Consider the following 22,418-nt stretch of genomic DNA (forward strand, 5'->3'; position numbering starts at 1 on the left):
CTCTAGAAGAGCAGTGCTCTTAGCTTCAACCGTGCCTTCATGCCCTAAACTGGATTTTCATGGTTCTGCTGAAGTAATATTATATCTACAGAAAGTGCACAAGCCACAGTGTAGAGATAAACAGCACCCTAAATCATGGCGCCAAGCCTGACCCACACCCCAGAGTCCCTCCTTTCTTTTGCTTCTGCTTAGCTGTTCATTGCCAAGGCAACAGCCTTTCTGTTCTGACCACTCCTCTGCCTTTGTATTGTAGGGGAAACGAGTCTGCAGTAAGTACTCCTGGGAGTCTGAATCCTGTAATGCAACAATGTGGAGTCGTCCATAGTACACGTGATAACGAGGTGATTTATTCTCATCGTTCTACAGTATTGTGCATGTTCAGGCTCGGTTTCCCAATTGAAATAGAGCACCATCCACTTGACCCGCCTGCCATAAGGATATCCTGTGACCTGTGCTGACCAAGGTTGCTGTAGTCATGGTGACTATTCAGTACTGAGGGATGACCAGTATGGCTGAGGAACTGAATTTTTGTTTGTACATAAGTATCTTTGGTATAACTAGCCACCTATAGCATGGCTGCCCTATTGGCTAGTGTCTTAGCTACTTTTCTATCGCTGTGACAAAACAACATGGCCAAGGCAGCTTATAAGAGAAAGCATTTAATTAGGCTTATAGTTTCAGAGGGTTAGAGTCTATGACGGTGGAGCCAAGGCATGGCTGCAGGAACCGCTGAGAGCACACATCTTTATCCATACATAAGAGGTAGAGAGTAGCCGGGTGGTGGTGGCGCACGCCTTTAATCCCAACACTTGGGAGGCAGAGGCAGGTGGATCTCTGTGAGTTCGAGGCCAGCCTGGTCTGTAACAGCTAGTTCCAGGACAGGCTCCGAAGCTACAGAGAAACCCTGTCTCGAAAAACTAAAACAAACAAAGAGGTAGAGAGCACTCTGGGAATGACCTGGGTCTTTTGAAACCTCAAAGCACACCCCCACTGCCATCCTTTTCTGAGAAGGCAGTGCCTCCTGATCCTTCACAAACAGTTCCGCCAACTGGGCACCGAGTCCTCAAAGCTCTGAGCCACTGGAGGACATTTCCATTGAATCCACCACATCCCGCTAGTCCTCATATCTGACTGGAAGGAAACGCGGCCTCTTTGTGGGGTGTGCATCCAGAGACGGGACTGAAGTTGGGAAGTCGGCATCCATTCAGCAGTGGAAGATACCCCGGAATTTAACTTTCATTCCTTTCTCATCTGTGGGACTTGAGGAAATAAAAGTATGGCATTTACATCTCCCCAGTTTCATTATGTTTATGTGGCGGGAACTGGAGCTGTGTCATATAGACGAGCCTGCATATTCCAGACTCGCCCTCACAAGGAGGTCCAGTAAGGTAGGTGGGACTGTCGCCTCTCCAGGTGTCTCTGATGAGCGGGGTCTCCCCTTCCTGATACGCTTGGATCAGAACCGGCCCCTGATTCTGAGTGTGGCAAAATCCACCCAGGCATTTGTTTAATTGAGGGACCTGGGTGGGCCAGGGCATTAAACTGAAAATATTCCAGGCCTGCGTTTCTTTTTGCTGATGGAGTCCGCTGTTGCTGACTGGCCACTGGGTGCGCCTGTGAGCCAAGGTGCGGCCCTGGATGGCTCCTCTCTGACTGTCCCCCCCACCCCTACCCCGTGCCTGTGTGAGAAGCTAAGAGGTGCTCCATCGGTGCGGTGCGGTGCGGTGCATTAACCCCGTTCCCTCCCTGTACCAGCCCTGCAAGGGGAAACAGTGAGCAGATCTCTTTTGAGTCATTTCTTACTTTAACAGGACAACTCGAATTCGGAGGCACAGGACTTTATCCTCAGCCTTCTTTATTTCACTAATCTCACCCGGCCTCTTATCTTCACTGTGCTCCCTCCTTTAGATTCATTTTTACTTTTGTGAAGACAGGATCTGAGTATGTAGCCCAGCCTGGCCCCAACCACGTGATCCTCCCGCCTGGAGTGGAGTGCTGGGATTATAGGCTGCATCACCAGGTTGGCTCTTCTCTCATCTTTGTACACATTCCTAAATGTCAAATATGGATACCGGAACTCTATCCAGGGACACAGGTAGCTCTGCCGAACCCTTCTCCGAGAAAACCAACTCTAAATAACAGCTGGAATCACTGAGTGCTGTTGTCTTGGTTTGAAAGCTGCAGTTAACTGGAGGAAGAAATGTAGAGAATTATTTTTTAGAAAGTGTTCTTCAAAACACAAAACAAAACCAGAGCTTTTAACTTACTCTGAAAAGTTGCTGTCATCTGTCTGACTGAACTGGGGTGGCAATTTATATTTTCTTGGGTCCTGAGTGGTCATGGGATAAAAAAGTAGAATAGCTATTTCAGGGAGATAAAAGGAAGATCCCGTCCCAGCAGGTAAGATGGTTGCAGACTTCAGGCTTTACATGACACTTGACCACTATTTGTATTTTCTTGCTCTTTCTCTGCCCAACTGTCCCTATCGACTCAAATCCAGCACCATTTCAAGTAGGTTAGAACGAGAGAGCTGAGCAAATGTGGCACGGTTTTAACAACTGGCAATGTTAGCTGGCGTTCTTTTACCTTTCCTAAAGATCAGAAGGCCTGGTGTGGTGGCTGCACATCTGAAATCCCAGCACTTGGGAGGCTGAGGCAGGAAGCTCAAGTCCCTGACTCTAGAAAATGACGTCATGGAAAGAAGGATCGGAGCTATTGCTACGGAAGGCGTCTATCGGTGCCCGTGCCTCTCTAGCAGGGACGAGACCTACGGGTTGGCTGTGTGTGTGGAGGGGGTGTTTTGACCCTGCCTGGTCACAGAAGGCTGCTCGCAACCACCGCCCTTCTTCTTCAGGCTGCCCTTCTGTATGAGGTGGTCAGGAAACCCTGTGCCACGGCCCTGGGCCCTCACCGAAAGGAAAGCTGCTGCGGGAGGCCCAGGCTCTGCCCTTCCTTCTTCGCAGGACAATGCCTGCAGCTGCACCGCCACTGCCAGCAGGAAATGCCTGAGAGAAGCGAGGTGGCCCACTGCCCAGGAAGACAAGAGGTTCAGGCAGGCGCTTAGGTTTTCCTTTCAGCAGAGTCTGAACCGAGGCCCAAAAACAAGGTCTAAACTCGCGGGCAGCTGCGGGACTCCGAGTGGCCTGGTAAAGGAAACAGGAAGCGTGGGAGGAGCTTCCAGGGAGGGGTGAGGTTAGAATGGGTCTAAACAGCGGGAGGTGTTCCCCTCAGGCACAGACCCTCTCCTGGCTGTGGGCTGTCACTCTCTTGTCCCCCTGGAACCCCACGACCTCCACTGTTTGTCTTTCTCAGGAAGCCATTCTCTTCTTGTTTCTAAGGGGCCTTTATTGGGCTGGTGCTGGGACCCTGGGCCCAAAGCATGAGATGGCCGGCCTGTGTTCTTCCACTGTGGTGTTTTTACCTCAGTGGGCACCGAGTGCTGGAACTTCGGGAGGAAAAACCAAGACTTTGGCCATGACGGTTCAATTAGACCCAACTGGAAGTAGCGAGTAGAGAGCTGAGCCTGCAAATCTAAAGAATGAGAGAGAGGCCAATAACCCAGAGGAAAGAAACACACTACACAATCGCAACCTGCTAAGGTTGAGTGGGGAAGAAACAGAAAGCCTGTGCAGCAAAGAAATGAGTAAATTACAAAGCCACTCACAGAGAAAAGCACAGTGGAGTCCCAACACACGGAAGAGCCCAAAGTGGTGCCCACACCTACAATCCTAGTGGAGTTGCCGGCCAGCCTGGGCTACATAGTAAGACCTTGTCCCAAAAACAAGCGAAAAGTCAGTTTGGGCACATATCTTAAATTCTAGCACTGAGGAGGCAGAGACAGGTGCACATCTTAAATCCCAGCATTGAGGAGACAGAGCTCTGTGAGCTCAAGGCTAACCTGATCTATATAGCGAGTTCCAGGTTAGCCCGACCTACTTAGTGAGGCCCTGGCTCAAAAAACATAAATAAATAAAAATTGGGCTTGGTAGGAAGATTTGACAAGAGACAAGCTTGTAAGAGATGCAGGAACAAGGGTAATGGGGAAGAGAAAGGGCCCAAGAGCTGAGCCATTAGCAGACAGTCTTCTTCACTGTCTTTGAGCCCAGCATCCTTAGGATGACAATAAGGGATTCTTTTCCCCACTAGCATGTGTCACTGCTCGAACCTCAGCACTCTAGTGTGACGGGAACACTAAGGCAGGTGCCGCCGCCTCGCTTTTGGTTTTCTGATTTTTTTGTTTTTCAAGACAGGGTTTCTCGGTGTCACAGCCCTGGCTGTCCTGGAACTAGCTCTTGTAGATCAGGCTGGCCTCGAACTCAGAGATCCACCTGCCTCTGTCTCCCAAGTGCTGGGATTACACCTCACTTTTAAGTCGAAACCCATACGAGAGCATCCTCTGTTCCAAGTCCCCGCCGTAGGGGGCAGAGGGTAAATTCTAGTCTAAGATGTCAGGTCCACAACATGTGCTGACCGTGTGTGTGTGTGTGTGTGTGTGTGTGTGCATTCACATGCATGTGCATGTGAGCACATTCAAATGTGGAACTTAGAGGACAGCTTGCAGGGTCAGTGTCTTACTTCATTACAGTTTCTCCCGCTGTGAAGACACACCATGACCACAGCAGCTCTCATAAAAGAAAACATTTAATTGGCGCTGGCGCTGGCTTACAGCTCACAGGTTTGTTTAGTCCATCATCATCATGGCAGGAAGCATGACGACACGCAGGCAGACATGTTGGAGGAGGAGCTGAGAGTTCTACGTTTTGATCTACAGGCAGCAGAAGGAGACTGTGTGCCACACTGGGTGTAGCTTGAGCATATGAGACTCCAAAACCTGCCCCCACAGTGACACATTTCCTCCAACAAGGCCACACCTACTCCAGCAAGGTCACACACCCCCCATAGTGCCACTCTCTATGGACCATGAGTCTATGCGGGCCGTTCCTAGTAAACTCCCACAGCCAGTTCGCCCCTTTCATCGGATGGGTCGTGGGGATTGAACTCAAGTCTTCAGGCTTGGTAGCAAACTCTTTCACCCAGTGAGCTATCTCACTGGCCTGGTATACTTTTTTTTTTTTCTGACAGGCAGAATGATTCATAGTTCCCTCTCCTTTCCGCTCCCACCCCCCTCTGACAGAGTTTTGCTATATAGCCCACACTGACCGGAACTTTGTTCCTCCTGCCTCAGCCTTCTGAGTGCCAGGATCACAGCTCTGTGCAACCACACATATCAGGGTGACTCTCCTACTTTGATCTATGTACACACATATATACAATAACTAAATTAATTTTTTTTAAAGTTTGGTCCAGCCTTGGGAAGGCATGCTAAGCCTGAGGGGAAGCTGTAATAAGGAGAAAAACAGACGTGGAGCTAGATGTGATGTCGCAGGCAGGCTTGTAACCACAGCACTTGGGAGATGGAGACAGAGAGATCAAAAGTTCAAAGTTGTCTTCGACTGTTTAACAAGCGGAGGCTAACCTGTTCTGCATACGATCCTGACTCCATAGCAGAAACAGAAACGGTAGGGTGTGTAAGGATACGGCGCCATAGCATCAGGCGTCCCTACCTTGATGCTGATATGATGGCGACATGAGGACAGTTCCCACTTTAGAAAGACAGCGAATGGGGGTCTCTGGCTCCCCCAGAGAGTTAAGGGTGGAGCCCCCACCGGCCAGCACCAGACAAGGTAGAACTAGGTTGGCCTGGAATTCAGACATCCTCCTGCCTCTGCATCCCGAGTGCTGGGATTAAAGGTCTGTGCCACCACCACCACTCGTGTGCTTTGTGATTAAGTTTCAATATACGGAACTGGAGGAGACACGGAGACCCTAGCGACATCTCATTTCGGCTTAATAGTGGTCATCACTGTGGATATGCTGTAATTCCAGCATCCGGGGAGGCTGAAGCAGGAGGTCTTTGAGTTTGGTGGCCCACCTGGAGGCTACACAGTGAGCTCCAGGCTGGTCTGGGTCACGAGGCAAAATCCTGCCTCAAAAGGAACTAAAAAGTGAGGTGACAATCGTGCTTTCAGCGAACTTACCGAGGCCAGAAAAGACACTTTGAAAATATCCTAATAGTTTGCTTTAAGGAAAAATATTCGTTTACCTAATTGTGTGTGCACTGCGGCTGGATGGGAGCCGCACGTTCCCAAATTAACCCCTCCCTGGCTGGTCTAGGGAGGCTGGGTGGCGCAAGACTTGACCTTGACAGCTTCAGCAGAGAGAGGAGGAGGCGGAGGCGATCTGGGCCCCCTCGGTCCCCTACCCACCTTTCGGTATTGCACCTTTTAAACCAGTGACCTCGCGCCTCGGAGTTCCCTCTTCCCACCACCACCACCCCGAGCGCTTGGCAGCGCCAGGGTATTGTCGGGCTTGGCAACCGGGGTGACGGCGCTAAGGGACCGGTGCTGGCGGAGTTCTCCTTTGTGCGGCGGCTGCGCGCGGCTCCACCGCTAGGGGGCGACCTGCGCCCCGCAGACCCGACAATAGGCGAGGCTGGGGAGCCGCGCGGTCCCGGAACTTTCCCCGGGTCGGCGGGACGCTCGATCGGGCCATGGAGGAGGGGGCTGGCGCCGCGTCCCCGCTCTGGAACTGGGACTACCTGGACCGCTGCTTCGCCCACCGCCGTGTCTGCATCTCCTTTGGCCTGTGGATCTGCGCCGCCTGCTGCTGGATCGCCGCCCACGCGCTGTAATGGGGCTGGGACCCGCGCGAGGGGTGGCGGGCCACCCGCGGGGGAGATTGAGCGCCACTCGCCTCGGCTCCTCTAGGACTCCTAGGGGAAGGGACGCGAAGGGGGCAGTTCAGGAGGCAGCTCAAGTCCGGGGTCAGGTCTGACTTTGCTCTATGGACTCAAGTGCGGTGCCTTCTGAATTCCGAGCACGGGGAAGCTGGGCTGTGAGCCGGCGGCAGGAGGCTGGGTGGTGCAGTGGCTGCGGCTTGGATTGGCTTCTGTTGTCAGCCTTTCCCTGCTGTCCGGCGGGGAGCGAGGGCAAGGTGTGAGCCTTTAGACCTCCTGTGAATAATGAGGATATGCCTCATAGAATGGATGCGAGTATTAAATGAGGTACGGCAGGCGAAGGACTTAGTAAGTGGTCATTAAATTCCATTACCGCTCTGAATCTGCCGCCCACCCTTAGGGACTCTAGTAAGCCTCTCGATGTTTTCTAGTTTTAATTTACCCAAAGCTGGAAAGAGGTGTGGCAGTGGCGATCTGACTCCGGCCACAGTCTTTGCTTTTGTCTGCCTTGAAGTGGTTTGGCCAGGTAGTCCCTGTCCCCTGGGTTCTGAGAGTGAAGCCTCTTGGTCTTCAGCCACCCTGTCCCTTGCACGGAAATCCAGAGATAGTTTCCAGGGTGGTGCCACCCAAGTCTACCCAGGCAGAATGGAGAGGGTGTGTCATCCCTCTGTCCCCACTTCTGTCACCAGCTCACCTTAGCGCTCAGGTGACCACCACTCAGACTTTCCATGGTGGTTCACGGAATCTGCAGCGCCACCACCTAGTGGATGGAGTCCAGGAAAGACACTCTGGCCTGGGTGCATTTCTTCACCTTGCCTGCCCCAGCCCCTAAGGCAGGTTCTGTTAGCGCCCTTTCGGATGACGAGCCTGTTTACTGAGGGGGCAATAGTCCTGCCTGTCACACAGGCAGGCTTCAGGGATTGAGCTCTCTGAGTCGAGGGTGCAAAGGAAGAGGATGCAGCATGCACCATCTCCTTTGTCACACCACTATCTCCTTTGTTCCTCAGCCACCCTGTGCCACCGACACGGATAGGCACGCTTGCCTCTGGAACCAGGGCTTCTAGTAATAACACTCTGAGCTTCAGGATTGGGGCTGAAGACCCAGAAATGTTTAGGGTGTTGGGTAACAGCCTTCCTTCTGTAACTATGTTCCTTGGGACCAATGCTCAGACCCTAATCAGTTTAGTAAACACCAACCACCCTGTCTGAGTGAATGAAGCCAGAGCTGCTCTCAGCCCATTTCTCTATAAAAATAAATAAAATAAAATAAATAAAATAAAATAACCAGCAGGAAGACATCTGAACCTCCATGTGGTGGAGACGGTATTGATGATCTTGCCAGAGAAGTTTCGGCCTCTGCTAGTTTGCCCTGCCCTCTGTATGGCCCAGGTGTGAGGAAGGTGGGGAGAGGGCCAAAGGGAGAAAAGCCAGCGATTTGGAGAGCTAGGGTGAGGGGCCCAGAGCACCGTGCTGCCACTCCGATTTGTTTTCCCTGTCTTATGAATATGCACAAATTGCTCAGCTGGCAGAGCCTGCCATCCACTGCACAGATGGACTGGATAGATTTCACTCTAACTTCAAAGAAGCAAATTGCCTTTTAAATTTAGGCAATTATCGCTATAGTTAGCTGTGGCGTGTGTGTGTGTGTGTGTGTGTGTGTGTGTATGTGTGTATGTGTATTGTGGGGGTGACTTTTAGAACTTGTTTCCCTTTCAGGAAATAAAACCCAACAGCTAGCTTGTGGAGGAGGGGATCGGTCAGTTGACCCAGCCTGATTTGGAGGAGTCCCATATCTTTTCTTAAAGATAAGACCTACTATGTAGTGCAAGCTGGCCTAGAACTTGAAACCCCTTGCCTCTGCCTCCCAAGTGCCAGGACCATAGGTCCTGAGGCTTGGAAAAATCTGAGCTACATGCCCCTTGCCCAGCTGGTCTCCCACTTCTGTAGAAGAAGACATTATCTCTACAATGAGAGCTCCAGTTTCCCGGCATGGCCTTGTGGTTCTCCTTCTGGTCTTTTCTTCCCTACCTGTAGACTGAATCCAGAAACATGTGATACCCCCAGGGCATGGGGGGAACCGGTGCTTCATAGAACAGAGGTCATAGCTGCCTTTTCTAAGGTGTTGTCTCTGGCCTTGCCTCCAAATCACAACCCCTGTGTTCTGTTCACACCTCTCTCTCCCCAGGATTCTCTACCTGAGATGCACAAAAAAATGTGGCCGGGACCAGTCAACACTGTGTGCTGCCTTCTGCCTCCTGACCAGTCTGTGTGACACGGTGGGGGCCATTCTGGCCAGACAGCTCACGATCCAGGTATGTCCAGCACAAGCCTGGCTTCTGTTTCTCTGTGGCAACCACACAGGCCTTTGTCTTTCCCCTCAGCCTGCAGAGCAGTTTCCTCTCGGAACCCGTGACTTGTCTTTTCTGTTTTCTCAAGCCCCCACCCCGTGTGTGTGTCGGGGGGGAGTGGGTGCGCACACGCGTGTGTGTCCACACAGCTTATCATCACCTTCCTCAAGCACCTCAAGCATTTGTTCAAAATCACCTTCTAAAGCAAAGCTTCCTGGGGTTGCAGTGATGTCCCCGTGAGTAAGAGCACACAATGCTCTTCCAGAGGATTGGAGTTTGGTCCCCAGTACCTGTGCCAGGTAACCTATACCCGTGAGAGCTCCAGCTCCAGGGGATCCCATGGCTCCTAGTGTGCCTCTACACATGTGGCATGCACACATACACACACACACACATAAAAAATAAACTCAAAGAAGGCCTCCCCTGTTTAAAATTGTGGCACATCTCTCCCACGAGTGCTCCGAACTCCCTTCTCCTGCTGTGCTTTCTTAGTTGCATGTCTTAGCTTCCAATTGCTGCGACAAAAGGCCATGACCCAGGCCATATATGAAAGAAAGCACTTAATGGTGCTTATGGTTTTAGAGGGTGTAGGGTTCACGATAGCAGCGCAGAGGCATGGTGGCAGGAACAGCTGAGAGCTCACATCTTGATCTTCAAGTAGAAGACAGAGACAGTGGGAAGGGCATCATTCTTTTGAACTTCCCCTCCCCGTGACACACCTCCTCTAACAAGGCCACACCTCCTTAATCCTTCCCAAACAGTTCCACCAACTGGGGACCAGGGATTCAAAGATAGGAGTCTGTGGAGGTCACTCTCATTTCAGCCACCACAATGAGCTACTGTCACCAGAGCAGGGAGTGTACACAGCTCGTAGTGGATGCTCAACTAGTTCTCATTGTCACTACTGTGGGCAGGGCTGAGACCAGGCAATGGCAGCCGAGTCCTTCCCCAGGCAGTTATGTAGGATTTGGCACAGGGAAAAGCAGTTTCTGGTTTCCCCAAAGTGTAGGACCTCAGATAAAGGCTTCTAGCCCTAAACATACAACCCAAGGAATATTTTTTTTGAGCCCCACTGCAAGGAACTCAGGATTTGATCTTTGTGGCCACCCAGGCAGGGATAAAGAAGGGCCGCCTAGTGGTCAGGACACTGGCTTGGAGGTTTGAGCTGCTGAGGACAGTGCCCTGCAGGCTTTGGACCAGACTCCCTTTCCCATTGGCTTGTGGGATAGAATGAGGTTCTGCTTGTGCCCAAAAGGGATGGCTGGCTGGGGTTTGTTAAATATTTAACTGCATCTTGGTGCTAAGGTTCCCTTGTGTGTTAATTCATATAGTCCCGAAGCTGTCCAATGATATGGGTCCCGAAATCATTCATCTGCTACAGATGTGAAAACTGAGGCACAGAGAAGCTTCTGTAAGGCCACCCTTCAGTGCATACCAGGGCAGGATTCCAAAGCCACAACATACACTCTTTCCACTGGTGATGCTCTTGTCTCTGGTACTGCTGACTTTCTCTAAGTCCCGGTCCAAACACTTGCCATGAATTGTCTCCAGAAATCTACATGGCAGTCATTGAGGGAGGCCTGGTTGTATGCTGATTTTACAGATGGGGAAACTGAGGCTTAGAGAGTTTCCATGTCTGGTATATAGCTCCACAGCAAAAGCTACCCATGCCACAGACATGCCCAGTGTAACCCACGTGGTGGAGGGGATCCCAGGGTGGTCGTGCTGTGGTGTCTGCAGGATGACTCTGGATTGCCCAGACTCCATCTCCATCTGCTTCCAGGTGTTCACGGGAGCCTACCTAGCAGTTGTCGACTTTGGGAATTTTATGTCCATCCTCTTCCCAGTCTGTGGATCCAAATCCAAGTTGAAGTCTGGTGAGTGTGTGCACGCAGCCATCCCATCTGCCTACATTCTTCTTCTGTTCGTCCATTCGCTCAGTACCTGTTCCTTGCCACACCCTGAGCCAGACAGAGGAACAAGGTCCCTGACCTCGGCCAGGTGAGAAGGATGGGACCCTAAACAGTCACTGTAGCTGGCGCCTAGGGGACAGACCTATGGGAAAGCAGGTGACACCAGGACTGGTGGCAGGCACAGGCAAGCAGACCACAATGGGCCAAGGCCAGGAGCAGTGATGGCACATGGCTTCAGGGGACAATGTGCATGCCTGGCTGACCAAGCCAAGCCACACAGTTTCTGGAAATGGATGGATAACTTCGGCAAGAGCAGGGCTGGAGGGACCGAGATGGGGTGAACAGCCCTGAGTACGTAGGACTGGGGTTCCTGAGAAGAGAGAGGTGATCTTAGACTCTTGTCCAAGGGCAGGATGGTCACATCCATGGGTCAACCCAGTCCATGTAGCTCAGAAGAAAAATACTCTTGGGGGCTGGAGAGATGGCTCAGAGGTTAAGAGCATTGCCTGCTCTTCCAAAGGTCCTGAGTTCAATTCCCAGCAACCACATGGTGGCTCACAGCCATCTGTAAAGAGGTCTGGTGCCCTCTTCTGGCCTGCAGACATACGCACAGACAGAATATTGTATACATAATAAATAAATAAATATAAAAAAAAAGAAAAATACTCTTTAAAATGCCCAGAAGTGTGTGTCGCATGTTCCACGGATGTCCTCTCATTGGAGGAGGTGGCTTGACAGTCTCTTACTCACCTGAGCCAGTGACAGAGTGGTTGGGACATGGTCACTGGGATGCTGTGCTAGGAGAGGTGTGACTGTCGGGACAAGGAGAGGTGTGACTGTAGGGACATGGTCACTGGGATGCTGTTCTAGGAGGGGTGTAACTGTAGGGACCTTGTCACTGGGATGCTGTTCTAGGAGAGGTGCGATTGTAGGGACCTTGTCACTGGGATGCTGTTCTAGGAGAGGTGCGATTGTAGGGACTTTGTCACTGGGATGCTGTTCTAGGAGAGGTGTGACTGTTGGGACATGGTCACTGGGATGCTGTTCTAGAAGAGGTGCGACTCTAGGGACATGGTCACTGGGATGCTGTTCTAGGAGAGGTGTGACTGTTGGGACATGGTCACTGGGATGCTGTTCTAGGAGGGGTGTGACTGTCTGCATGGATACCAGCATTCAAAGCTTCCCTCCGAGGAAGACAAGCAGTAGGCACTCTGGGTAGAGGCAGTTTTTGAAAGAGAACTTGACTCCAGGGATTTGAAGGGGGTCATGATCTGTCATAGCAAGACACAGGAGCAGAGGTAGAGTCTACCCCAGCTCCTCCCACACCAGCCATCTGGTGAATTCAGTGGTCAGGAACATCATGGTGGGTGACAGGGTTCTGGTGTTTTCTGCAGGTCGGAGCAGCAGAGAGAGGAAAAGAAGAAGGCATCTGAGAGCCAGTGTGTTTGCCCTGGCTCTGCCTCTGTGCCTGGGTCCAGGCTGGGCGATCTGGGCTGCTGTGCCCAAGACTTCAGCCCCAGTCCGAGGGCCACAGCGGAGGCTGCTGGGAAGCCTGCTACAGGTAAGGCTGAGCATAGGAAGATGGGGGGGTACAGGTCACTTCCCTCCTTGTGCATCTACTTGGTGCCTGGGAGAGGGTAAGGGCTCTTGCCATTGGATATCATAATGGGTTTGTTGTCACTTAGGGCATAAGTATAGTCTCTACACATCCATTCTTGCAGGAAAACCCGGAAGTCTTCGGCTACCTGCTGGGTGGCATTGCTGCCTTTGGCTCCTGGGCATCCCGGATCCCACCATTCTCCAATATCGTGAGACTGGGGTGGGGCTGGGGTTATGGGTCATGTGACCAGTCTCGGGGCATCGGGAGATCCTGGGGATGTGATGTCCCTGTGTGGGGCACACTTGTGCTTATGTTTTTCTGAGGAGCTAGAGTGTGATGGCAGTGGGGTGTGTATGTGTGTGCACGTGCATGTATGTCTTTGTGTGTAGGTGTGTGTGTGTGTGCACGTGCATGTGTGTCTGTGTGTGTAGGTGTGTGTGTGCGTGCATTTGTGTCCGTGTGCGTAGGTGTGTGTGTGTGTGTGTATGCACGTGTGTCCATGTGCGTAGGTGTGCATCTGAAGGGCCATGGCTGAACAGTGGAGTCCTGGGACCCACAGAAACCTTCCAGGAAGTCTGAGTTGCTTCTCCCTACTTCTTGTAGCCCAGGAAAGTAGAGCAGGAAAAGGTCACGGGGACAGGGACAGATTAGAGTCTCAAAACAACACAAGGAAGGCACGGAAGTTCAACACAGCATTGGCAGAATTTCCAAACGTCTGGGCCATGGGAAGATTTACCGGCCAGGCCTGTGGAGGTCAAATGGGATTTGTCTTTGGGGAGCTAGCTTTCAGTCCTGTGGAGACTCAGATGGGACAGTGAGGGGTCTCCCTTATCTCCAAACAGTGGAAACAGTGTTTGGTTTGGGGAACAGACGAAGGTCCCTGTGCTGACTGAGTGCGGGTAGAAACCATTACAGTTTAGTGGTTCGCAAAGGCAAGGGCGGCCGGTGGAGGCAGACACTGAGAAACGGCTGTCTGTCCATGGCAGAGGGCATGGAAAAGCCGCCACACAGGACAGTGCCTGAGTGAGCTTTGGGACTGGTATAGAAACCACCCTGCCAGGTTTTCTCTGTGGAAGATCCTGCTGTCGTGTTCCTGCCTCTGTGGCAGGACCAGCGTGGAACCCGACACCCGAGAGTGAAATGGGCCTGTCGTTTGGCCTGACGAGAGCCACTTTGCTGGGAGCGCCATGCTTTAGTCCAGAAGAGCAGGGTGTGGGAGGCAGGCAGATTGGAACTGTGTGCCTAAAGAGTCCAGCTGTGCTTCGAGGCCTTGGAGTTCGGGAGTTCTGGCTCCAGAGCTTCCCAGACTGACTGCAGCCGCCTGTGGGAGAATCTCCAGGAAGGGGGTGGGCCATAACACGGTAGCGAGACCTTCCAGGGAACAAGGGCAGTATCATGACTACCTGTTCTAATTCCCTGGGAACTGCAGCAGGGTGGTCAGGCTGGGGACCTCACAGACCCTTAACTTTGAGAAACACCAGGGTGTTGTGGGAAGGAACCATACAAAAGGGCGTGATTACCCTTAGGCTGTGGGGCCAGTGACCCGGCCAACCCTCACACCCGGGGACTCCACAGACGCCTGCTTGGCTGGGCCTCTCTTTTCACTGGCCTTCCGCAGAGGGCAGCCAGAAGAGAGGCTGGGAAGAGAACTGGCTGAGATACAGCCTGTGTGCCCTCCTGGAAGTTTCTGTCTGTGCAGTGCTGAGCTTTTCACCCAGGACCTCACATGTTCTAGGCAATCACTGTACCACTGAGCTACCTTCCAGCTCATCTGAGCATTCTTTGGGGGATTTAAAACAAAAACGAGAGAAAAGTCAGCCAAAATACACCTTTCTCCTGAAATTTGTTCCATCCCTTAGCCGACACCTAAATAGTTCTAAATACTGCCACCTAACAAGGAAATCAGCATAGATATAAACTTTAATATATATTTGTGGTTTAATGTGTAGTCTTTTGTATGCATATATAAAATTATATGTAAAGTGACTTTTTAAGTGTTTATTTATCCTGGGGTTGGAGGTTTGGCACATGTGTACCCTGACTCAGGTGTTATGAGCACAGAACAGCTTGCCGGAGTTGCTTCTTTCTTCCTACGATGTGGGTTCCAGGGATCCAACCTAAGCTGTCAGCAGCAGGTGTCTTTACCTGCTGAGCCACTGGCTCTAAAGCGACTGTATACCTACAGAGGCTTCTTACATAAATGTCGCATATATCCCTGTTTGGTGAGCCAATATTTCCACTGTTCGTTCTCCCAGAGTGTCCCCTTGGCTTCACAACTTTCAGGATGTCATCTCTCATTCCCTTGATCCCCCTGTTTGGTGTGGTTCCCCAGGGGACAAGCTGGGCCGTGGCTCTGTTATAACTCGGGCTCCCTCATTTTCCTCAGCCGGCAGCATTCCCATGTTCCCTCACACTGGCAGGAGTTGAGCGGTGAAATGGGAGGGTCGCTGGTCTGCCCCCAGGAGCACTCTGAATGTGTAAAGTCTTGCATCCCTCCATGTTCGAGGGACTTGCCTGGTGTGACGCGGTTCAGAAGAGAACTGGTGCCCCATAGGGTAGAAACAGTAAGGAAGGTTTCCAGCGTTAGGATTAAGCCAGATTCTGAGGAAAGAGTAGGAGTTTGTCAGGCAAAGGCAGAAGCTTGGAGAGTGGCTAGATGCCAACGGGTGGAGCGCCCTTTGTGAGCGGCCGCTCGTAGAGGGCTCACCATCTGCCGTCGAGAGCGGGGGTTCTCAGGATCCAGTGTCCTCCTGCCCAGTCTCTCCTCTCTCTGCAGTGTCGGGGGAAGTCATTCTCCTATATTCACCTGTGGACTCGGTTCCTGTCAGCTCTGGCTGGCCTCCTCTATGCCTCGGCCATCGTGGCCCATGACCGGCACCCTGAGTACCTCCTCCAGGCCACACCCTGGTTCCTGATTTCCCTGGGCCGAGCTGCGCTGGACCTTGCTGTATCCACCCAGGCTCCATGGCTGTGAAGGATGGGTTGCCTACAGCCAGCGGCCTTGTCCCACCTCCCACCTTCCATGCCCTCTTTTGGTCTTGCTGGGTAGCATGCTGGCCCAGCAGTCAGGCGGACACCATTGCAGTGACCTTGACGTTCAAGAGCTCTCTCTCTCTCTCTCTCTCTCTCTCTCTCTCTCTCTCTCTCTCTCTCTCTCTCTGTTCAAAGATAATCCTCTCTTGCCCAGAGCCCTCCAAAATAGCACGGGAAGTGGGAAAGCTCTGAGTCTTGGGGTCAAAGGCCACAGCTCCAGGCTCAGTTCTGCTTTTCCCCAGCATCTCTCCAGGGATCCTGCCCTCCCAGAGAAGGAGCCTGTTTCTTCTCTCCTGTCAGGCCCTTCTGAGGGGTCCTGTGGGCTGGCCTGCTGCATGGGCTCATTCTGCTCTGTGCGCTGTTCTCTTCTGCGACTGCAGAAATCAGAGGTGACAAATGCCGCCTTCCGTCGGTGACCGCTGAGCCCACTCAGCTCCTGGGGCCCCATGAGTGCTGCGTGATGTGCTGTCACCCAGGTGACCTTGCGTGAGTGTTTTCAAGGGCAAGGGAAGCTGAGTTGGTGGCTGGAGGAGGCCATTGGAGGTGCTGACGGCTTCTGAACGGGACCCTGCCTTGGTGGCAGTGGGAGAGTGTAAATTACCCAGAAGTCCAAGATCAAAGCTGCCCTCGTCCCTTCTGACCTGTGACCTCCAGAATTCTTTAGCTGCAAATTTATATCGTTTTTCCTTTATGAGGCAAGTTCTTGGTATGTAGCTAAGGCTAGCTTTGAATTCAGATCCTCTGGCTTCAGCCTTGGAAGTGTTGCGACAGGCAGGTGTCACCACATCTGGCATTGCCTCCAGCGGCTGTCTGTCTTCAGTGGCTGTCTGTCTACGGCCTGCCTTCTTTCCCCTATCTCTGCATGTCTTCCCTTCTAAGGACTCCAGGTACCCTTGTAGGTCCACTTTGGTTCTCCTCTCAAATAAGCCTAGGTTTTTCATGTAGACCACATTGTCTTCCCCCACGGCGTGTGCTATCACTGTAAGGCAGGCCCTGAGGAAAGGTGTTCTCTGAATGTTTCTGTGTCACAAGCCTTTATCGGAGAACCGAAAGATAGAGAAAAACTAATCAGGCTCTGACTTCAAGATGTGCTCTGACTGCCTGGGACAGGATGGTTTCAGGGAGGGACCAGGGCAGGCTGCTGGGAGCAGCAGGCTGTGACAGTCTCCGCTTCTGCTTCAGTGTACCTTAACTTCCGCATCTCAGATCATCTTTCTGTCCTGTGTGATCAAGAGCAAGATGAGGCGCACCTTCGGGTTTGCTGCCGAAGCCAGAGAGGGCCCCGACACACAAGCCCTTTTGACGTGCGCAGAGAAAGAAGACAATCAGGAGGCCGGGATCGAAGACAAGGTCTCTCTGGGTAGAAATGGTTTGCTGGCTGGGTGCACAGAGGCGAGAAGTGCTGGGAACAGGGAACAGGGACCATCCATGCTAGGTTTTTGTTTTGGTTTGGTTTTTCAAGACAGGATTTCTCTGTGTTGCTTTGGAACCAGTCCTGGAACTAGCTCTTGTAGATCAGGCTGGCCTCAAACTCACAGAGATCTGCCTGCCTCTGCCTCCCAAGTCCTGGGATTAAAGGCATGTGCCACTACCACCTGGCTCTATGCTAGGTCCTTAAGAAAAGCTAGATTTTTTTTTTTTTGATTTTTCGAGACAGGGTTTCTCCGTAGCTTTTGGGAAAAGCTAGATTTTATGTTCAAAGCTCACACAATCCTGAATGCAATGGGATCCTCCATTTTCCCAGGTCCAAGAATTTTTTTGTTACACAAGGCATTCTCGCAGCTGCATAGCTGGATAATCAAAGAGTCCCTTGTGTTATTCAGTAATCCACATTCTGCCTACATCAGTGTCTTGATTTTATAACAGGGTGGGCTTTCCCACTCTTCGCCCATAAAATTACCTTCCCACTTTCCCATGTGTCTTTGACATCATCGCCACCTCCTGACAATCCTGGAGCATGGCGAATGTTCGTTCCCGCCTTTTCACATCTGTGTGGTGCTGAAAAACTGGCCCAGGGCACAAGGACTCATTTGTATTTGAGGCCACTGCAGTTTAACTGTCCCTGCTTGGAGGCTGGTTTTGCTAAATGCTCATCTGGGGAAGTGTTGCTTGTGATAATGCCCAACATTTATGCTATAATCTACCACAAGTGAGAATCGATATGTCTGAGGCACATGTTTGTCTCCTTAGTGTTGCGGTGTTAGGGCTGACCAGAGCCTTCTGCCCATTACACAGACTCTACACTGCACCCCGGCTTCCTGTCTCTTTCTACTTGATTCAGACTGGTGACTCTAACTGAGGCAATCTGCCCTCATCAAAAGACCCATTGTGGAAGCTTGTATGAAACTTAAGATAAGCAGCTCCCCTTTACTAATTTTGGGGGACTAAAGTGGTATCATGTAAATGGAGGTTTCTCTCCCACCCACCAATTCCTAAATAACCACTCAGAGGCTTACAAACTGGCCTTTTTTAGCTCAGGCTTATTACTAGATAGCTCTTACATTTAACCCATTTCTATTAATCTGTGTATCACCACATGCCCCGTGGCTTACCAGTAATGCTGTGGCATGTTGTTCCTTGGGTGACCCCAGGACTTTTCCCCAACCCCACCTTCTTTTTCCCTGTATCTCTGCTTGGATTTCCTGCCTGGCTCTATTCTGCCTGGCTGTTGGTCAAACCAGCTTCTTTATTAACCAATGGTAATAAGACATATTCACAGCATACAGAAGGGCATCCCACATCAGTCTCACCTGCTGCATGGCTCCTCAGCACTTCAGGTCCCTTTTACAGAGCACAGACATGAAGGAGGCTGGGATTCCTTTACCAAAAAGACTAGGAAATGGGGAAAGAGGGGGTGAGTGAAAAATTAAAAAGTAAAACTGCTCCCTGGAACATTCTAGGCTCAACAGTGTAGCATGAACTGACAAAATAGAAGGGACTGGTATGCGTATAACAAAGAGTGGGGGGGGGGGCTGGAGAGATGGCTTAGTGGTTAAGAGCATTGCTTGCTCTTCCAAAGGTCCTGAGTTCAATTCCCAGCCACCACATGGTGGCTCACAACCATCTGTAATGAGGTCTGGTGCCCTCTTATGGCCTTCAGGCATACATGCAGAAAGAATATTGTATACATAATAAATAAATAAATATTTAAAAACAAAAACAAAAACAAACAAACAAAAAAAAAACAAAGAGTGAGGGGGGTGTTTGGGCTCTGAGTTTGCAGGAGGGCCCAGGGGACACTTATTTCCTTCACTCTGGTAACTGTGCTAAAGTTGTTCCTCTGCAGGGAGCTCGCAGTACAGAGGTCTATGTGACTCCGAGCAGACAAGGAGAACCCTTTGGGTATCTGCCATGGTCTCTGTAGGTGTAGCCAATGTTTGTACATTGTCACCCACTGTTGTCGTCCACACAGTTCATGCCTGACAGCCGGGCGGTGGTGGCGCACGCCTTTAATCCCAGCAGCACTTGGGAGGCAGAGGCAGGCGGATCTCTGTGAGTTCGAGGCCAGCCTGGTCTACAAGAGCTAATTCCAGGACAGGCTCCAAAGCTACAGAGAAACCCTGTCTTGAAAAAACAAAAACAAACAAAAAACAAAACAAACAAACAAAAAAGCTCATGCCTGAGAATCACACAATCAAGTTACCAAAAAAAGCAAAAATAAATCTAGTAATGTTTAAAGTAAGGCCATGATCTTGGGTCAGACTACGTTCATTCATAGTTGTTGTGGCTGGCGAGCTGTGGCTTAGACACACCTGCTGCAGTAAAAGTTCTCAAAGTGTGAGCTCTGGACCAGATGTCCTTACTCTAAACCCCAGGTGGCCTCTAGCAAGCTTTCCCAAGGTCACATCAAGTCAGAACCACTGCTTTGAATCAGACTGTACTCAGTACCTGCTGTGGTGGCTCCCGGATTCTGAGCACACAAAGATCTTCAGGAAGCCGCTTTTTTCTGAGACAGGTTTTTACCTGACCTCGAACTCACAGACATTCACCTGCCCCTGCCTCCTGAGTTCAGAATCAAGGCCTTGCACCACCAAGTCTGGCCCTTTTGAATAAAATGGGACCATCATTTTAGTAAGTACCTCCTGGCTTTACAGTTTCTCTTTGTTACCCCTCTGTTTCTGTTTCCAAGAACTCAGATTGGGTGCCTCTCACCAGCCTGGGGCACCGCAAGCCACTGAGGACAATGATGGCCATCAGTCGCTACATGGAGCTGACCATTGAGCCCGTGCAGCAGGTGAGTGGTGCTGAGTATCCAGGTGGAGCGGAGAGAGCAGCCCTGGAGGGCTTCCTGGGCGAGGGGCACTTCAGCTGCTGGGATCCATCTAGAGTTCTCCAGAATGGCAGAGGAGGGGAGCCCATGGGAGAAAAAGTCCTTTTCCCTTTACTCTCTTGGGTACCATGGCTGAGGACTGGAAATCGAACAGATGAAAGAAAAAGAAACCTATTCGTTACCTCTACACGGGTGTTTACAAAGGAAAATGGGGCTCAAGGAAGTCTCCAGATGGTTGTGGTTTCTAACCCATGTCAAGCTCAGGAAAAAGGCCTAGGGTTGTAGGGTCAGCAGGTGGGTTAGGGAAGGAGAGGGAGAGGAGTGTGGAACTCAGTCTTGTCTTCTTGTGCGGTGAGAGTCTCAGGTGGCAGACGGCAGCTGTGCCTGGAAGTAGTTTACCTGGGGGTGGGGGTGGGAATGGGTGTTTCCTTTACAAACATGAATGGCTATACAGAAAGGAAAATGTACAGCTGGCCTCTCTTGAAGACTGCAGTTTTTATTTACTTAAGTGGTTTTTCATTGAATCTATCCATCACAGATGGCTCCTTATTACCCAAAGTTATTTTCACACCAGTGCACACTGTATGTGTGCTGATGCATGTTATATGTATGCATGTTCCCCACTCGTACATTAGTACTTGATACATTGCTGAGACAAAGACAAACAACTTCAGGGAGCTGGGGTGACTTGGGCTCACAGTCGTGGGGCGACTCAGGCGACTGGTCACATGGCATCCGTGGGCAGGAAGCAGGAAAAGATGGTTGCTGTGGGCAGCTTCAGGACCCGGTCCCGGGACTAGTGCTGTCCGCTCCCAGGATGGATGTGGGGCTGGTATCCAGGTCCTGTCAAGCTCACACTCAATATCAGCCATCATGCCATGCCCCTGCTTCCAGACTCTTCTTTCTGCCTCCTCCCCTCTCCCCCTTCCCTTTAGTTCTCTCTGTTTTCCTGGGCAGTGTCGTAGTTAGGGTTTCTGTTGCTGTGAAGAGACACCATGACCACGGCAACTCTTACAAATGAAAAGATTTAACTGGGTGGCTTATAGTTCCGAGGTTCATTCCATTATCACCATGGTGGGGCGTGGCTGTGTGCAGGCAGACATGCAGCTGGAGAAGGAGTTGAGAGTTCTACATCTTGGTCCAAAGGCAGCAAGAGTCTCTGTCCTACTGGCCAGACTTGACGTTATAAGATCTCAAAGCCCTCTTCCACAGTGGCACACTTCCTCCAACAACACTACCCCATTCCACAAGGCCACACCTCCTAATAGTGCCACTCCCTGTGGGCCAAGCATTCAAACACATGAGTCTCTGAGGACCATGCCTATCAAACCACCACAGTCAGCTTTACTTCTGTGCCCATGTCGGAGACACTTACATAACCATGTCTGATATAAAATAAGGAACCACCCATGAGAGAAAGCATGTAATAATTTACCTTCCTGAGACTGATTTAATTCTCTTAGTGTGACTCTCTGGAGTCAAATCTACTTTCTTGCAAATGACCTGGCAGTGTTTTTCATTAAGCCCACTCCACTGCGTATGTAAGCTACACTGTCTTTATTCTTCCGTTGGATACCTGGGTTGGTCCCATAGCTTAGGTACTGCACATAGTGTCACAGTAAGAACCAGTGCGTGGGTGTTTCTGTGACACCTTCACTAGGAGAAGTCCCTCAGGCTCGTACCCAGGAATGCTAGCTGGGCCCTGTGCTGGATCCGTGTTTAGATTTGTGAGACTTCGCCGTACTGACTTCCCAACGGCTCGGCTAGTTCGTATTGCCACCAGTAAATGTGGAAGGGTCCCTATGTCTGTGTCTTTGTCAGTGTTTGTTGTTTCTCTTTTCATTCTCTCTCTCTGTGTCTCTCTGTCTCTGTGTGTGTGTGTGTGTGTGCGTGCGCGCGCGCGCATGTGTATAGGCCAGAACAGGACATTGGAACTGGAGTTACAGGCAGTTGTGAGCCATGTAATGTGAGGAGGGGCTGGGATCTGAACTCGCGTCCTCCAGAAGGCAGCATGTGCTCTTAGCCCCTGATCATCTCCCCAGACTTGTTGTTTGTTTTCTTAATGACTGCCGTTCTGACTAGGGTGAGATACAATTTCAATGTATTTTTAAATTAAGAATTCTCTGGTGGTTAGTGAGCTTGAATACTTTTTTGTATGTTTGTGATCACTTATATTTCATCTTTTGTGGACTGTACATTTCATTAGAATATTTATTGACTGAGTTGATTGGTTTCGTATTGTTTAGTTTTTCCAGTCCTTTGTATACTCCGGATGTTAATGCCTGATGTATAGATTGTCAGCATTATTATTATGTAGTCCAGAAAGTAATGTCCATTGGCAAAGATTTTTCTCCCCTCCAGTAGGCTGTCTCTTTATTTGATGAACTATTTCCATTGCAGTTCAAAAGCTTTTTAATTTCATAAGGTTCCATTTATCACCTCCTCAGCGACTGGAATCCTATTCAGAATATCCGTGCTTATGCGTGGATCCTAAAGTCTTTGCCCACTTTTCCTCTAA

At 50.9% G+C, this 22,418-nt stretch overlaps 1 protein-coding gene across 2 annotated transcripts in view; it reads left to right on the forward strand.

The window, feature by feature from the left end:
* Nucleotides 1-6,491: 6,491 nt before the first annotated feature.
* Nucleotides 6,492-22,418, forward strand: part of Tmem44 (transmembrane protein 44) — a 32,990-nt gene continuing 17,063 nt past the window's right edge. For both annotated transcript variants that reach the window (XM_057765829.1, XM_057765830.1), the window contains exons 1-8: nucleotides 6,492-6,687; nucleotides 8,922-9,048; nucleotides 10,868-10,961; nucleotides 12,392-12,558; nucleotides 12,719-12,805; nucleotides 15,374-15,544; nucleotides 16,837-16,980; nucleotides 19,760-19,864. In XM_057765829.1, coding sequence (XP_057621812.1) covers nucleotides 6,551-6,687; nucleotides 8,922-9,048; nucleotides 10,868-10,961; nucleotides 12,392-12,558; nucleotides 12,719-12,805; nucleotides 15,374-15,544; nucleotides 16,837-16,980; nucleotides 19,760-19,864 — 1,032 coding nt within the window. In that variant the 5' untranslated portion in view covers nucleotides 6,492-6,550. The remainder of the gene's footprint in view (nucleotides 6,688-8,921; nucleotides 9,049-10,867; nucleotides 10,962-12,391; nucleotides 12,559-12,718; nucleotides 12,806-15,373; nucleotides 15,545-16,836; nucleotides 16,981-19,759; nucleotides 19,865-22,418) is intronic.

The sequence above is a fragment of the Chionomys nivalis genome, chromosome 3 (genome assembly GCF_950005125.1).
Source record: "Chionomys nivalis chromosome 3, mChiNiv1.1, whole genome shotgun sequence".
NCBI lineage: Eukaryota > Metazoa > Chordata > Mammalia > Rodentia > Cricetidae > Chionomys > Chionomys nivalis.